The sequence below is a fragment of the Leptosomus discolor genome, chromosome 18 (assembly GCF_034619465.1).
Source record: "Leptosomus discolor isolate bLepDis1 chromosome 18, bLepDis1.hap2, whole genome shotgun sequence".
Classification (NCBI taxonomy): Eukaryota; Metazoa; Chordata; class Aves; order Leptosomiformes; family Leptosomidae; genus Leptosomus; species Leptosomus discolor.
In genome coordinates this window covers 2,884,923-2,903,116 of record NC_141408.1, presented here as the reverse complement: position 1 = coordinate 2,903,116, position 18,194 = coordinate 2,884,923, and the positions used below count along the sequence as shown (strand labels likewise).

The 18,194-nt window shown below is 44.6% G+C and overlaps 1 protein-coding gene across 3 annotated transcripts in view; it reads right to left on the bottom strand.

The window, feature by feature from the left end:
* AP2B1 (adaptor related protein complex 2 subunit beta 1) overlaps positions 1–18,194 on the bottom strand; it is an 83,135-nt gene that overhangs the window by 54,969 nt on the left and 9,972 nt on the right. For all 3 annotated transcript variants that reach the window (XM_086475446.1, XM_086475445.1, XM_086475447.1), the window contains exons 6-9: positions 5,745–5,935; positions 3,414–3,635; positions 2,411–2,531; positions 240–335 (exon numbers count right to left, since the gene is read on the bottom strand). In XM_086475446.1, the coding sequence (XP_086331572.1) occupies positions 240–335; positions 2,411–2,531; positions 3,414–3,635; positions 5,745–5,935 (630 nt within the window). The remainder of the gene's footprint in view (positions 1–239; positions 336–2,410; positions 2,532–3,413; positions 3,636–5,744; positions 5,936–18,194) is intronic.

The window sequence follows — 18,194 nt, the reverse complement described above, 5'->3', positions numbered from 1 at the left end:
ATGCTTTAGCTGCCTTGCTCTGCCTGCAGGCTAAGGTCTGAGAGGAGCACACCACCCTCCTGTGATGTACACAACTGGAGCTCACAGGTCCTACTGTTCAGCCAGGGCTTTGCCCATGAGCATGATGTATCCAGGTCACTTGATTGCCAACACAGAAGCAAAGAGGAACGACATGGCACAGCCCATCATTGTTTCTGAAGACAGAGAATCACAGAAAACCTCAAGATTTAGCTACTTGCCTCAACCTTGATGGCACAGCGCCCAATTGCTCGGACAGCCTTGCGCACGAAGTCAACATCCACCTCAGTGGCGTATTCCTTGAGCTCTGCCAGGACCTGCGGAGAAAGCGCACGCTGAGTCCCTGGGGTCACACAGAGACAACACCCCACTCTGACAAGGGATGCTTCTTCAGTACAGGAACACGAGCAGGACGTATTCTTCCACGGCTAGCCACGCACGTTCAAAGCTGACACAGTCAAACTCTGTAATCAATCTCCAACTCTGAAACCCACTGGTTTAGGTCAGGCAGCATGAATTGGTTTAGGCTCGCCAAAGCCAAAAGACTGCTCGGTCTAGATTATTTTCACATTTCCCTGAAGAAAAGCTGGGGCAAAATCAGCCCTGCCAAACTTAAATGTTGCTATTCCTTCTTACAGTGAAAATACGGTGAAGTAGGGGTCATCCATACATGCAGATTTTATGTACGGTTTATTGTACTTGATCTACATTCACTGTGTGCACAGCTCTGGGCAACAACCATTTTTGATCTCTCCTCTTCTGTGCTGAGATGAACCTCTGGATCCAAAAGGAGGATGCAGAGGAGATCTGAGGAGACCCTGGAACACCTATGTAGAGATTAATAACAGTGTGAAGAGATTCCCCCTCTTAAGAAAAAGATTTACTATTTGGTGTCAGGTTTTTTTTTGCTTACAGAAACTGAATGAGAGTTTAAACCAGGACCTGCTGGGATCTAACAGACTGCTAACTAAAAAGTTACTTTGTCTTAAAATCAAATCACTTAGCTTAGGAAAAAAATATTTTAGTGAAAGACCCTACGCAATTTATATTACCTCAAAGTCTCATTTGTTTCAGTTTCTCATGTCAAACATGACATCAGGGATTTCATCATGATGTCACAAACAGATTGCAAGGGAGAGGTGAACAGCACAAAGACAGTTGTTTGAAAAAGCTCTATTCGATGCAAATTGCCCAGAACAATGACAAGATAAAGAGGCCTCAAAGGGCCAGACTGCAGACAAATAAATCTGCAAGGAGTAGACAGGAGAGTAGACAGGACAGCTGTGTTTTGAAGTTTTATTATTTCCTTGGATGATCTACGTTGCACAGTACTTGGAGCATTTGGGTTTAGTAGCTTACGCTTTTCAAACACTGCCTGAGTCCGAGTTGGATGCAACCAGCCTGCTGCCCTGGATCCTGGATAGGATCCTTTGCTTAACAGGCTTGGGTTGTTTTTAGGAATGCCTCTCCATACTCTGCCCTGCAGACACCACTGCCTTTCATCCAAACAACCTGCATTATCTAAACGCTATGCATTAAAATTAGTATGGAGCCTACCAAGAGTAAATAGGAAATTCTGAATACATTCTCACAGAAACTGATTTTTAAAGGGTCTTCCATGTCTCCAGCACAAAAGGGGCACGAATTACCCTGCTCTGTTCCAAAAAACATTAGAGGAGAGAGCTGAAGAGAGTTGCTTAAAAATGTCACATTAAATGAAACTGCTCTGTGACAATTAGGATGGGACAATAATAGCACTAACCAGAGGCATTAATCATTCTGCATTAGTGTTAGGCCTTGTAGCCAGAGTGGCACTGGAGAACACTTCCTTTAAGAAAGAATTTGGATTAAAACAACATCAAATCCAAGGACAATCTACACTGTACAGCAATCTCAATTCAGTTTAGCTTCAGTTTTGTGCTATTTCCACTCTGGAAGGAAGTTAAGCAAAATAAAGGTTATTTCAGCTCTGAAGAGTGCCTGTGCAAGGGTTTAACAATTTAACTAATACACTTGAAATTCACACTTCAGTAATGTTTGGCATTTCTGAATGCCTCCGTTACAGGCACACCTCTCTCATTTGAAACAAGCCTCTCATTCCAGCCTCAGCACTAGCAGTGACTCATTTGACAGGAGACATCAGCTCTCCTCCTGGAATTGTAATCTGTAAAACAAGATCTACCTAACGGTCACGATGCAAGACATACCATGCTATTAACATTTAAATCATGGAGGAAACTCCAACACCTCCCACTGAGTGGCTGCAAAGAGCTATAGGGACAGCGATGCCTAAAAGCCAGGACACCACCAGCAGTAGTTGCGTACAAGGACCAGGAGAGGGTTTTCCATCCCCAGAACAGATGCAGAACACACCAGAAGTTCCTCAGCTGACCTGGGCAATGTTTGCTTGAGAAGCTAGGCGGATCATGATGTCCAGTTTCTCCAGTTTGACATAGATGGGGTCGTTGTACTTCACAAAGAACACCTTGATTTCCTGCTTCAGGATTTCAGGCCTGGAGGAAACATAACATCATTTCACTCAAGACTGGTAACAACAGTGGGCTCTATCCTAACCAAAGGTATCTTTTGTTTATAAAGCTACTCAAACATTCACTAAGAAACAGAGTGGTATCACTTTGTGTCCAGGACATGCAGATAAACATACGACAACAATAATTTTAAGAAAGTTAGAAGGCTGGAAAAAAAGAAAGTTTAGAATCAAAATGCAGAATTCAAGTCTCTCTAACCATGCCCACATCTTTACTTCCTCCATTTGAACTGCTGAGCCAACCACTGCAGTCAGCGGACAACGGTGTTTTCAGGTCTCAATGCAAAACCCACCTACAAACTCATTTTCTGCTTTCACTTGCAAGATGCTAGCGCACAGTAACTCTGCCCTGAACACCATCACAGAGTGTTACCCAACCTATCCCACCTTTCCAGCAGGGAGCAGCAGTATCTAAACATGCACATGGGAGTGAAGTGGTGAAAAAACCAACCCACTGTACATCAATATGTCACCAGCCTGGGGGTTCTATGCTGAGGAGAATACCATTGGCACACTGAGTTTCTACAGGTCACTGAACTGTACAGTTACACCCTCCCCTTCCTACTTGCAATCTGATTTATAGTCTCATGAGAGGGCAGTTTTTCACTGCTCTTAAAAAGGCGGAGAAGAGAGAGGTATGTAAAGAAATACTGTATGATACTGGTATCACAAGTATGCTGTAAAGAAAATCAATTCAGGCTACCAGAGTCATGAGACCGTTTAATCCGTCCCTCGAGGGACCTGAACCCGGATTAAAAGAAGTTCTGTGCGTGTGGAAATATGTGAAGGTCTGAGATAACCAGATGCCCTTCAACAACCCAAGAATAACACCCCCCTGAGGCTTTACCTTTTCTGCACAATCAAGTTGATGTTTCTCAGGGCAACATACTGAACTTCGGGCTCTCCAGACAGCAGGGTCACCAGCGGAGGAGCAAGTTTCTTCAGCAGCATGTTGTAATAGTCAGAGTCTTTGGGAAGAAGTTCCAGAAACTTCATCAGGACCTTCACTGCTGACAGCACCACTGCTGAGTTGGCATGAGACAGCCGAGGGGTCACGCGTTCACAAATACTGGAGACAGAGGAGTAAGAAAGGGTTCACATTTATTTCAGAATGTCAAATATTTCGGATCTTATCTGAATTTAGGAGACTGTACACGGCTGAAGATAGCTTCTCAGACACCACTTTGATTTGCTTTTGTTCACAAAGAACAGGCAAAGTCCTGCTTTCCTGCACACAGCAGGAAGCAAACAAGAACAACTTCTTCCACAGCTTCAAGCTTCTCTCCCACCACAGTTAGCTCAGGAACTCTTCCAGCTCTCAGCATTACAGTCCCAACGCATGTTCAGCTATTAGTGCTGTCTGCCTTTGCCTGGTGGCATTCTCTATTTCTGTGATCTTGTCAATCAATTACAAATACAACTTTAACAAAACAGCTATCAGAAAAACACGTTAGCCCCCATATAATCATTCAGAGGCGATACACACTTCTGGCTTGCTTGGGGGGGGGGGGGCGGGGGTGCTGATATTTGTTTCCAAAAAAAAAAAAAAAAAAGGAAAGGTTTCTGTTACTCTAAAGATATAAGGAAAAAGTGACCTAAATATCCTCCCAAGTCGCAGCTTCACCACCTGCCTCAGTGGATCCTATCATCAACAGCATTCTAAACAACTCCTCCCGAGCAGAAAGGAAGTTTGGGTTCATATGGTCTTTCTTACAGCAGCTGTCAAACTTCTTCCCACCCCCTCCTGCATATTGCTAACCCAGAACAATCTTATTCCCATCTGTGCCTCCTGAAGTTCCCTTCCCTGTAAGATTTGCTTTCAGCCAGCCTGGAAGGGAAGCAGCATGGCTAACTGAAGAGCAGAGGACTCCAAGTGAGAGTTGGGGACAGTCTGCCCAAGGTCACCCGGCTTGCCAACACCGCTTCATCTCCCCGTGCCTGTTTCCTCATGCTGTCAAGGAGAAGTCTATACAAAACTAGGTGCTGTCATTCTCCTACATGAAATAAGGCAGGCTCCGAGAGTCAAACTCCACACAAAGTTATTGCCCATCCAGTTTTATACACCACTCTTGAGAGGAATTACAGATGAGGAACTGGGACATGTTCACAGTTGCTCAATCTAGTGGTCCCTTTCTGACAAAGGTAGGGTAATACTGGCCTGACACCCTAGAGATCTCTGCAGTTTGCTAGCGCTCATTAATAGCTGCTTCTGGCACAGAAACAGAACACAAGGGTGAGAGAGGTGAAAAAAAACCTCAACAACTTGGCAAGATTACTGGCAGGCTTTTTTTAAAAAGTGGATTATCTGTGGTGCCTCAAAAAACAGTCAATGAAGAAACCCATCCAATTCGAAAAGGCCTGCCCAGGATTTTGTATGTGGGCTTGTGCCCCTTCCACTCCCCACATCATCCACATGAAATATATCAAGTCTGAGAATTCCCCTGTTCCAAGTAATTTTTCTTGCTGGTTCCTTGCTCTCTTGGGTACAGAAGCTGACTTCTTGTGATTCTGGACACAGATGAGGAAGAGGTTTGAAGTGCACAACGCAACATTGCACTACCTAAACCCTAAGGTCTTTGCATTTAGGTTTAGTCACTGCAGCTAAAGGTAAAAGCAGAAGGGTGAATTTGGAGTGATAAGAAAAATAGTTTCTTACCTTTATTTTCAGTTCTATCATATCACAGACTAGTTTTTAGTTGGAAAAAGTATTCCAGTCTCAGACCTGTAGTACTTTGGAAGCCCCCAAACCTGAAAGGGCTTCTTGCCTCTCAAAGTAGCAAAACCAGATTTGAAAGTTCTGCTTTAAACCAGAAAATCCTCCAAACAGTGCCTCCATTGTTACAGCTTTGGTCTTGGGCTGATCCCTTCTTAGTAGGGCCAGTTCCCACAAGAACTGGCCTTTTAGATGGAAAAAAGTGTAAAAAAAGCAGCTAACGATAATCAGAGAAAGTCGTTCTGCAAAGGGAAGGGGCAGGTTTCCAGCACCAGCCCAAACTACCAAAAGTTGCTTCCCTTTTAAACGTCTCTTACTTCAAGTCTTATTTGTGCTGTTACAGACCCCACCCGAGACCCCTGCTACCACAGGCCCTTTCCAGAGCTGTAACACTGCCAGAAGCCTGCAAGCACCCTGCTACCAAAGAAACCAAGTGGCCCATGCAGAGAGCAGGAACAACCATACCTCTGAGCTTCGCGATCATCCTTGGGGTTGTAGTTGGACAGACAGTCCAGGATGAAGATCTGGCCCCACTCCGTGCACTCATTCAAAGCTGTCAGCAGCTTGTTAATGTTCTGAGGGTTCAAATCCAGCAGGTTGCTGTTGGGATGCGATTCACTGATTTCCGACAAGGCAGCCACAGCGTTCGCTACCACCTGGGAGAAGAGACAAGAAGACGCATCCTTTGCTCACATGCCATCAGTGCCTTGGTAAGGACTAACCTGGGCTTACTATGGGTTATATGGGGGAAACAAACACGGAGATCCCGGTGCGTGCTATCAGCTGCTGAGCAGCAGCCACCACGTCAGTCATCTGAGCCTTCAGGGACCCAGTACAACCTCACAAACAACCTGGAGAGCCCAAAGCCTGACTGTAACCTTGCTCTTTCCCAAAATTTGAGGAGTCTCGTGGGGAGGAAGTGAAAGAACAGCAGCACAGCAGAAGGGGGCTGCTAACACACACAGGAAACATGAAACGCCCGCATGAGTGCAAAGAGCATTTTGCTAGAGAAATTACAACTTGAAAGTATTCTTGTTGAAGAGAAACAAAAGTTAACGTTGACTCTGGACAGAATGGGGACCTAGGACCAGAACCTCACAAGAGACTTTACTCTGGAGGGAGCCAGAGATGGCATCAAAGAGTGTCCACATGGAACTAGAACATCTCACCTTCCTGCAGGCTCCAGACTTCCACCCCGGCTTGCTTCAAATAGGTGTCATCTCCCCCCACTTTCAGGAGATGCTCAACTGATACAGTCAAGATCTCAAAGACTCTAATTGCCCTGCTCATTCAGGAACGGATGCCTCTTGCCTGACTTCCCCTTGGCAGTCCCACGGCACACTGCTTAATGCGAGCTGAGAAGCAAGAAGAACTGTCTCCTCAGTAAGAGGAGATGTCAGGTGCCAGGCAGCCTTCAGCTCTGTAGAAACACTGTCAGGTCACCCAGTTTGAAAGCGAACACACAGTTTCCCTAAAACGAGCAACTCCTGCTAAATTTTTTAATAGCACATATTTCAATTCCAAACAGTCTCCACAGCATCCATTCGTCTGCTTTACAGCGTCCCCTTAAAGCAAGCACTCCAGCACAACTCATCACTCAAAATATTCTTGCTACATTGAAGATGATATAAGGTCTTCTCTTCTGTAAGTATGGACAAAAGGAAGCAGAGAGGAGGTCCAGGGTCCAGCTTGACAAGAGCGAGAAGTGGAGTGCAACACCAATTTCTAATTCTTAGTTCCATACTCAAGTTCAACAGTTATTCTAACAGATGCCATGCAAAGATTTTTAAAATAGAAAAGTTGCAGAATATACAGACAAAATAGAAAATCTGCAGATGAGACAAAAGTCTTTAATTTTTTAACTAACTAGAAAAGGGATTTAAGCCTGAGTTTAACATACAAGACTGATATACCCTAAGAAAAGGCATTTTCAAGATGTTTTACAATGCATATCATGTCCAGCCCAACTCACAGTATGTACCTGCTAAAATGAAGATTTATAGCATTATTTTCTATGGGATTAAGGCAAAGAAACATCTTATCTAAAATAGTCTGATTCTCTGGATGACTAAAGATGCTTTTGATGCAGTACACTGAAAACAAGAACAGCACAACCAAAAAATTCTCTGCCTTGTTCCCATCACTGCTTGTCATTAAACCAATATATTCCAAAGTCATCGCACAAGCACAGTAAAGTTGATTGTTTTGCATTTCACACCTAGAGGTCAGAGACAGGATTTTGATCCAAGATTTTATGAATTTCATTAGTTGAATGAGCCTTCTGTCACCAAAATCATTAGCAATCAGAACTGCTGTCTTCTCACACTGTTTTAATGAGTAACTTATTAGAATATGCTGCTTATTCTTCCCGTTATTTAATTTGCCTAATTCCTGAATGGTTAATGTGACACAGCATAAAACTGAAGATAAAGCCTGTTTTAATTTCACTATATTTTGGAAGTTTACAACTGAAGACAAATCATAAAAGCTACCGAAAAGTTCAAACTCATTATGAAAAAAACACTTATAAAATGAAACAAGGGCTTTGGAGAAAGAATTTGAAGTCATAAAAAAAAGTGACAGAGCCAAAGCATCGCAGGAAGGTACCTGTCAAGTTGTACTAAGGAACAGGCTGAGCTCTGGCAAGCGCACTCACGCTGCCGGGCACTAGCTGCAGTAATTGGGCCATGTGGGTGCCCCAAACCCTGGGGCAAGCACGAGTCAAAGCAGCTGCGCTTTAAGTTCCTCTCCTTGCAGAGCAAGACAAGTCTATCACTTGGAGTTTGCCACGGGCAAAGGACACACAGAAATGCTGTTACCGTGGGCTCTCTGGTACAGTAGCTCCAACCCAGAGACCTGACTGTGAACCAGGTCTCGCTTTTAGAATCTTTCCGGACTCTTTTCAGGAACTAACACGGCAGCATAAACGCAAGTGTCCAAATCAAAGCTGAGGATGAGATGCTACGTGGAACCCACTAGATGTCAGATGTTCATTAAAATCACCCGTGAGGAAGAGGGTCAGATGGCAAGATGCATTTAGGAGCATGGGCTGTGGTTTCCTTGGGTGTTACAAAAAAAGGATGAGAAGGCGCTGTGAAACATTTGGTGGCAGTTCAGTTCTGCCAGACACACTGGGATCTACAATCTGAGAGTCCACAATTAAAGCTGGTCCTCACCCTCTACCTTAGCAGAACAGTGCTGCTGTCAACAGGGTGACAAGAAGATAAATGAAGCAAAAGGGAGTAAGGGAAGGGATGGGGAATATCTTCAAACTTTAAGCAACATTTATTTTTAAAAAAGTACTTGCTGGCGATTCACACTGAACATATTGATACGTTATGGTATGCCAACAAAAATAATTAGCATCTTCAAGGCCGCAGCACAGTTGAAATGAAAACAGATTTCAGGAACCAGTCCAACATAAACACTGGTTCAAGTACACACGCTCACCTCTCTTCATTGGCACCGCCACCGGCTTCACTGTGAGACAGGAACAGAGAGCGATACAAGCCGGCACTGGTTTCATTCCAGTACACGACGACTCCTACTTTGCTGACAGCTCTCACTCAGTGATGGCTTAGGAAACACGTAAACAAAGACTGAAGCGTTGTCCTCAGTTTGGGATACTAACAGTTATCACTCAGGTATGGAAGAAAAGTCCATTAAGAACCAGTCAACACCAATTCAAGTATTATATCACCTGGTAATCTAGTATATACTGTGGCAGTCACATAGGTGTCATCGTATTTAGAAAGATGTTTTGGTCAAAGAAATTCTACAACATCAAAGCTGAACCTTAAGGCTTCAACTCGGTTGATACGTCTTCCTTAACAAAGCAACACAAGACAGTGAAGTCCAACTGCACTGAACAGCAAGGACAAGGTACACTGTGATAAAGTAAGTTACACAACAGATTGGTTTTGTCCCCTTGAAAATAAATCACAATGATGAGGTACTTGCTGGGGACACATTCAAAGTAAAGCTGAAGCTTTATAAGTGGTATAGGACAAAGTGCTCCACGGAACTGGACAAGTTTCATAGCCAATGCCATACCTCGGCTGAGGAAAAAAAGCCACAAGCTTCTTTAGGAAGCAAAGTGTTCTCTGCTTTTCAAAACGTGCGACAAGTTCATTTTGATGAGAGCGCAACCAGGAGTTGTATAACTTATTTCACAGACTGGAAGAAGCAGACTAAAAGGACAAGAAGCTAACATCTAATAGAGCCTTTAGTTCTCAAAAATAATGAAAAAAACCCCTGAGGTCAACCCGCTAGCCAAAGATATGTAAGCCCAAACAATTAATGAACAGGAAAAGCTTTTAAAAGCTTAAACTTGTAAGTTAATTCCGTGGCAAAACGCCTCACTTGACTTGCAATTAAGAATACAGTCTTTAAGCTAACAGCTACCAACCAATGAGAATCAACCTAAAAAAACCATCTAGAAAGTACAAATGCAGGGCAGACGGAAGATTTAATAATAATAATGGCAGATCCCTGGTTTCCTGATGTAAATCAGTTCACCCTGGGTACATTTCAACATTATTCAAATGCAGTCACAGCAACACCCCGTTAGAGCGCAGTTGAGCCGAATGACAATAAACTTGCTTTTTGGCTGGAATTTCCCAACGAATTTAGACTCTCTGAGAAGTGTTATTGGGATGAGGATAACTAAATCTCACACGCTCTTATCAAAAAAAAAACCTCAACCAAAACCTTGCACTTAAACTACATTACAGATTTACCAAGAACCCAACATTTTTAAACCCACCTACAGACAAACCCCCTCTGCAGCCAGAGAGACCAGATCCGACCTCACGGAGAGCTGCAGAGGTAGGAACACTGATTTGCCAGTTATTCCTTCTGGCAGCTCAAACCTTTAGCTCAGAGCAAACGGTATAAAATACATTAACAAGGAGGAAAGGGGGTGGGTGAAAACCTGAGTGTCTGCCTACCAACCCACATGGAAAAGCTTTGCAGGGGGTGGGGGGACAGGAGGGAAGCTAGGCAGATCTAGAACACCAAACAGCCAAAGCAATCAGATTATTTTGCTAGCATCCCAGGCTAATTGGAAATTAAACCAAGTGTGTAATGGAGCTAATGAAATACAATGTTCTGCTGCTTGAAACAGGAACTTCTGGCTCACTATCCCATTAAAATGAGGAGAAAATGAAGAAAAGGAGGAAAAATTAAGGGTCTCTGAAAAGATGCTGAGGAAAGGCAGCCTTCTCCACATCGCTGGAGGCTCCTACCCTCAAGAGAGCCAGGTACCACGTGATGTTTTCGAGAACGGAGAGGTGGTGACATTTTCAAAGAGCACTCTGAGCTTGCATGGTATGCTCGTGTCATTAAGCACAGACTCCCAGATGGGATATTAGGGGCATCCACACAGATGCGTATTTCACAGGGCCACTCATTTTCATATTCACTGACGATCCTGTGTGCCTGAAAGGTCCCTAACAAGTGCTAACGCAGACAAGCTCTCTCCCCAGAGTACATGACCCCTACTTCTGTTCATATTACATTTCATCTCAAGCCTCCTTTACTTTGCTTCCCTAGAAACGACCTATGAACAATTAAAATGGCCCAGTCAGGCAAGACAGAGAGCCTACATGAACCTCTCATGCTGTTAATGCACGCAACATATATGGCTTTAAATTAAAGCTCTGGGAAACTAGCACATCCCCAGTCGATGCATACTCTCGAGAAGTAACGACTCCCCTGTTAAGCCTTAATTGTGACAGATTTCCAGCACTCTGGGTAAGTCATTCATCTTCCACGAATTCCATTCCAGGAGGTTGTACTTTAGCACCTAAAGTCTGAAACCACACTCCTGAATAAGCGATCAATGTCCTGACATGTCCTGAAAATTGCCTGTGTGGGGAAGACCTCCTGCTTGCTTTTAGCGAGGGGGATGCATTTTTCTGGAGGTGGCAACGAAAGGGAAGTCAAAGCGTTATGCTTCCCATGGCATGCTCGCCCTAACGGGTTTTTGCACTTCCCTGCTCCTACTATGCAGTGCAGAAAAATGCCACTTTGTGGCAGACAAGCACCGCTCCTCCTGTCCTTGCAAAACCAGAATGTGTTAGCTTTAAGACAGAAAACCATACTTCCCCCAGCTGCTGAACCCATTGCGGTAGGTGGCAAGAAGCTGTTCAGGGATGGCTCTAACACAAAGGTCTTCTCCTGGTACAGCTGAGCCCCCTCAGTGCAGGAAACTAAGCTGAGGCACCGAGGCTCTGCAGCCTGCTATGCTTCTTCCAGAAAGCGCTGGGGCCTGATCCCAGCCTGGATCAGGCACCTATCACACACCAGGAAGGTTTCTTTTGCGGGTTTTGGGTTGGGTTTTTTTTTGTAAAGGCCTTTGCAATTTTTCTTGCAGAGGTTCTCACTGGCACCACCCAGTGGCAAACAGGGCTGTCTCTGATCCAAGCAGCTATTTAGAAAAAAGTCTCCAGCTAAGCATCACAAAAACATAGAAAGGGGGGTGCAGAGTTACAAAACATCGTAGCTACAGCGTTTTTTGACAAATGGTGTTTGCCAAAAGCTAGAAATGTCTGTTCTGATTGAAAATGTAACATCTAGGCATGTGTCAACAAAATTCCACAGCACCCTGACTGATATTAGAGATCCTGTAACGATCTATTCAGCACGACTAACGCTTTGGAAACTGGACACATACTGGTAGCAGTAATTAGAAGGAGACTGGTTTCTGATGGATGAATTTGTCAATTAAGCTTTATAACTAAGGGGCTGGGAGGATGGACTCTGAGTCGTCATAGAAATTCATGCATTATCATACAAACTTGTTGCATCTCTCTGCCACAATGCCAGTATTCAACCAACAGGGAAAAGCACAGCTTCTACAGAAAGTGCTCCAGACCAGCATCTCTCAGCCGCAAGCATACCAAAACCAACCAACCAACCAAATCGGGTCCCACATAAAGGCTTAAAATTCCCTCAGACCTGTTCAGGATGACAACCTGGAGAAAAAACTACCTACTCAGTAAGTCAGACTCCAGCAGCAGTTGCAGGAGCTCAGCCCAAAGCCAAACCCGCGCTTCCGCAGGCAGCGCAAGCGGGGTCAGCCGTGCCATCACTTGCAGACAGCAGCTCTTCCTTCTCCCCCAGCTTACATCTTTGCAGTCCAACTGCTGCACCACAGACACTCAAGCTTCTGAACCCGCCTGGCAACCTCCCACACTGCCTCTTTCAAGCACCCCACCACGTACGTTAACACAGCCGCTGTTTTACACAGGCTCCTCCACAACCTCCACCGATTCCATTTCCAGCTTGCTGCTGCCAGCTGTCCGCTCACTTCGCAAACAGTGCTGCTCTCCCTCCTGGGCAGCCTCATGTGAACAGCAGGAACATCCATTAAAGAACCCTGAAGTGAAGCCACCACTCTTCATCAGCCCCTAGGCAAGGGTCTTATTCACTGTAATATTTCTGACAATGGGTAAACAAATTCCACCTACTGATGCCTACAAATGCCATCAAGCGTCTCCCAGGAGAAAAGATGACCTCCTCCTGCAACACAAACAGATTAAAAAAAAACCCCAAACCACACACAGGACCAACACAGACATGGTTAGGGGACTTCATTCTACAACACCCAGGTTGAAAAGAGGGATATTTTTGGGGCAGTGGGGCAGCCAGGTTATCTTGGAGGCAGCCCCAGGCTGACAACATGCTGCAGGGGCTCAGCCCACAGCTCCTAGCAATATTCAGCTCCATACTAGGGTGTGAATTTTCAAGTCCTTACAGCCTCCTTGAGCAGGAATCATGAACCCATCCAGCAGTGGCGGTTCACTCCTTGCACCACATAAACACCAGCTGCAGAGGGGAAAACACACAGTTGGGAGAGAGCAGTCCAAGTCTCCCCATGAGGATCGAGTGCTTTCCTGTGCCCATGATGAAGGTGGTGTTCCACTCCCTGCTGCATAGGAGAAGTCCCACGTTCCAGACTGCCTCCCACGAAGTCCTTTTGCGACTCAGAGAACCACCAAAAGTTCCTCAGCCAGAAGTTAATTTCTCAGCTTTAGTACACAGAGAGGGGTAAAATTCCTGCAAAGTACACAGCGGAGGACAGCCCAGGAGAAAAAAAGCTCCTCCTGTTTCTAAACAAGCTTATTCCTCAGGACATGATCTCAGAAAGACATACTGCCTGCCAACTAGTAGGAAAAAGGACAAAAGGAGGACCTTTTGCTTCCACAAGGTCATCCAGGAAGCCCAAACATACACTCTGGAGTTTTGGCTGGCAGAAGAACCTCCTACATGGCTTGCAGTCACAGCAGAAAGGACAAGAGAGCACTGTGAGTTCTATCAACAGGTTTTTAGCCTAGTCTGTGAACTGTAGAAACTCAATACTGCTAGAGGGAATTCCATTAGATCAAGATGGACCTCAACACCTCTTGTGTCAGATCTCAATAGATTCTCTTCTTAGTGCACATTAATGCTAAAGGTAAAAAAAAACAACCCAGGCACAACAAAAGAGGTTAATTATATTCCACACACCTGGTGGATTTACTGATCAGCTTCTTATCTGACCTCAGTTTACTCCGTCTTGATTCACAACAGTGTTTCTCCCAATAAACTGTGAGGTGTAGATGGCATAAAACATGACATAACACATGACAAGTGCTACGGCTATACAGCCCACGAAAACACAGGAGCAGGACAGCCACACCTGCGAAAGCTCTGATCCAGTGCACCACAGTGACAAAGCAGAATACGAGGAAGAACTAACGCTACAAGAAGGAATTAGAAACCCAACAGCACCTAGAAAAGAACTGGCAGAAGGTGATCAATCTAACTCAAGCCATGTGGATAACGGGCAGATTGACAAGAAAACTACTCCATGGGTTAAAAGTTACCCCAGAAGGTCAATGACTGAAAATATTTGGAGAAAGGTTGTTCCATTCAAACATTAAAAGACCAGTAAGGCTTAAGACAGTTTTCCTCTTATGTTTTTCTACTAGTATTTACATCCCTGAAGAAAACCAAGTGCAGTGATAAAAGCCAGGAGGGAACTAGCTACAAAATAAGGTGTCTAAAGATCAACAGCTTTGGTTCTGCTTTAAACTGCTGCCATCTCCTGGTCCTGCTCTTCATCACCAGGGCTCAGTACCTGCAATGCTCCAAGGATGAGCAGTCATTAGGTCTGATTCACAAATGTCAGAACAAGACAGTATCAAGAAAAAGGAAAAAAAAAAGTTTGTTCAAGACTTCAGAGATCCTCTGGCCGGCAGTAGGTGTATAACAGACCTACCTTGCTCACCCCACTTATCTACGGCTGTTGCTGGGTGTGAACGGTGTTCTGCAGCAATCTGCCATCCTCGGTGTGAGCAGGAGTACTCAAAAATCCTGAGATGTCATACTGAAATTGTATTTTGTTAGAACACGAGGATTATGGGAGGACACGCTTTCCAAGTTGCACTATACCAAAGCAAGAAAATCCCTGAGGACCGAGAGTAAGTCCAGCACCACACGGACAGCCCAAAGCAGCCAGGCCTTAGCTTTATATTCATCCAGACCTGGTTCTGCTGAGCCTCACGCAAGGAAACGCACAGAAAAAAAGGAGAAGAGTTTGCCCTAAGACAGCTCTGGGAAGAAATGAGGGTTCCCTCTATGGATCCCAAGCGACAAAGGGCAGCCACAAGCACTTTAGGCCCATCTGTAAAACAAGATTAAAGCCTCCGTCCACCATCAAACTCCTGCAGTGTAACCACCCAGTAACTGAACCATGCCCTTGCACGCATTATTGGCCCATGGCCTACACAAGGGAAGGCATCTCAGATAACTCAGCTGAAACGCAGTAAGCCACCAACCCATCTGGTAACTTGCCATATACATCCATACCCATACACATGCAATTAGAAGTTTGAATTCCTTCCTCCAAGAGGAACTGCAAAGCTACCAGAGATTTTTCAGGAAAAGCCAGTGACCTGCCAGACTCGGGTGTCAGTCCTTTAATCACAACTACAGCCAGCTCACCTGCAAGGGCGCAATCCTATGCCCGTTCAAAAGATCACTGTATTTGAACGAAGGCCAGATCCTGACAACAAAAAGCCCAGATAAAGGGGGAAAGCACCTTGGCCGTGCACCTACGGCACCGCAACAGGACTTCAAAGCAGTGCCCTGAACTTCTCCAGTTTCTGTTCACATGATTCCATAATGATAAGTTATTAGTCCAAAAACATGAAAAAAAAAAACCCTCAAACCCCAAATGTTTCTGACAAGGTCACCTCCAACTCCATCAGCCATCGTTATGATGAGGCGATGAGCTGACAGAAACACGCACCCTGATCTCTGCACAACAAGGCAATTAGCAAGCCGCAGATGGAGTTGCTACTCTACCCAGCACCCAGCTAGAGTGCTTAGTGCTTGCTCATGTGCTAGAGGCAGCCAATTACAAAACCATAATAAAACCCATCTTGGAGACTATTTTTCAACGGGAGTTTTTTAGCCCCTGCTCAAAATCCTCATTTCTCAGAAGAGAGAAAAAGCGTGGATTTCCTGCCTACAAAACTCGGCTTCATTAAGCGTTTAATGTTGCCGACTTCCACAAGGAAGGTGAAACATTTATAATACAAATATGAATGAGTTTAGCTAACAGGTTGCAATGATTGCAATGCACCATTTACAGAGGAATAGGCCATAAGGATAAATCCACCTGTATCATTCTTTTCAGTAATCTTTCTTTTGATAGCCGATACTGATACATAGATTTTACCGAAAAATTGCTTTCAGACAGCACTGCATTCCACCTGATCATGGAGAAATACCTTAAGAAATAGCAGCTTGCACACAAATATAACTTATCTGGCAATCATAGCTCCTGGTCATCAGGATCTCCCACTGGAGTTTCACATGGAGAAAGCAGCAATGAGCTAGATGGTTTGACTAGGAAGACAAACCTTAATTAGAGGTGGATAGCTCCTGTACTTTTAAGGGAATCACTGTGCCACAAAGGCATGAAATTCAAAGGCGACCAAAGCAATAAACTGAACTAGAAGGAATGTCTGTATCTACTAAAAACAGTAACCAGATTAAATATTGCATTAAGTCAGCAGCTGTAAGAGCCCCAAACTTGGTAAAATATCTTCCCATGCACCCTTAAAAAGCAAGAATATAACATTCTGTCTACAGCAAAACCTGATAAACCAGTACATGGAACACCAGCCACGTGATGCTCCCAAAGCCTGCAGATCTGAAAACACACCACAGGCCTCTCCTCTTCATCACTCCTCTGAACTGCATTCTCCTGCTGTGAACCCTCAGCTTCGGGAAGAGCAGGTGAGTACAACATGAGGCAGGTACTGTGATCCCGCACAGCTCCAGCAGCTGGAGAGCTGCAAGCAACTGCAGCAACTGCAAAGGTTTTGCTGTCCCAGCCCACCCTCAGTACCATCAAGGAGCTCATTAGTTGTACTGATGGTTTATTAGGAATCCCTATGCTACTTTTGGTTGTTTATTTAACAAAGGGAGCATACACCGCCCTTTGGTATTTCTCCTCTTCTCTCCATCCATTTAAGTCACTATTAAGTACTTTTGGAACAGACATCAGTGTTCTCCTAACAGCCAACGGCTCATTTACCAAAACAGTCAGTTCCATAGAGATCCACAAGCAGAAAGGGCAACCAAAACCTTAATTTCTCCTGAAGTACAACATCTTTTCAGCCCGAGCTCTTCAACTCATATCCATGCAGCTGTAATCAGCAGAAGAAAATTAAAGGGTTGGAACCAAGGCTAGGAGAAGAGCAGGCTACATCCCTGTGCACAGCACACTCCACCGTTGCCCGTGAGCTAGTGAATGCCAGGGGCCAGCACTTAAGTGGAACTAAAGCAGCCCAATCAAGTACTTTCAGAGGCTGCAAGGAACACCCTCAACATTAAATTAAAAAAGTAGCTGTTCCCCTATATGCCTCAAAATTGCCTAGACAGAGAGAGCAACTTCAAGTAGTCATCAATATTCATGCAGAAACCTAGTATAAAAAAAATAATCAGGGAGGCATACAGAGGGAACAGCTTGTAAAAAAAGCCAAGTAGCAGAGGCAACAGGGCCTCTACCTTCTGACAGGCACCACCGCTCACAGACTCATGCCTGTGAAAGTCAGACACCTCTAGCTTCACTGTACCTCGAAAGCCGTAAGAAAAGCAATTAGCAGCCTTCCCTCTCCTACTAAAGGGGATGGTACCTCACCACCTCCACTTATTTATCCAAACCTGCCCAAAGACAGCTGCCACGGGACAGCAATATGCTCTATATGGTTTGGTTCGTGCACCACAGAAAGAGCTGTTAGACCTAATAACGTGAAATTATGTCTTTAAGCACAGTCAAATTAGAACTGCGCTCTAAAAGAGCTAGAAAAGTAGCAATCACACCCTTAAACTCTCAGTTAAACTGAGATGCAGAAGTTTTCTTTCCTGCTAGGAGTTACAATATCAGTATGCTCACTGGATTCCAGTATATCACAGGAAAAAATATGGAATGAAAGGATTATGCAGCGGGGAACTTCAATCCATTGGCCACCATCTTTTAGTTGCAAAGTAATAGTGGAAGATTCCTGGTGCGGAAACGGACCCTTCATCAACTGTGATAAAATACTGATTTAGTAGGTAATTTACTCCTGTGAAATTCTTGGTCTTGATCTCCACCTCTGCTCTGATGACTCATTTAACTTTATTAAAAACATAAGCATTGATTTTCTCCACTCATTACAGGCCAGTGGATTTATCTGCCTTAGTGAATGAATTAGTCCAACCTCTTACTCCAAGAAAAGCCAAAGCCTGCAGGAAAGCAATAGCTACAAGCTGTCACCAAGGCAGCAGCATCACATATTTCTTGCACTTCTGACTCACCTGACAAGGAAGTTAAGCTGTTGCTGCAGCACTCAAGACATGCGAAACAGGCAAAAG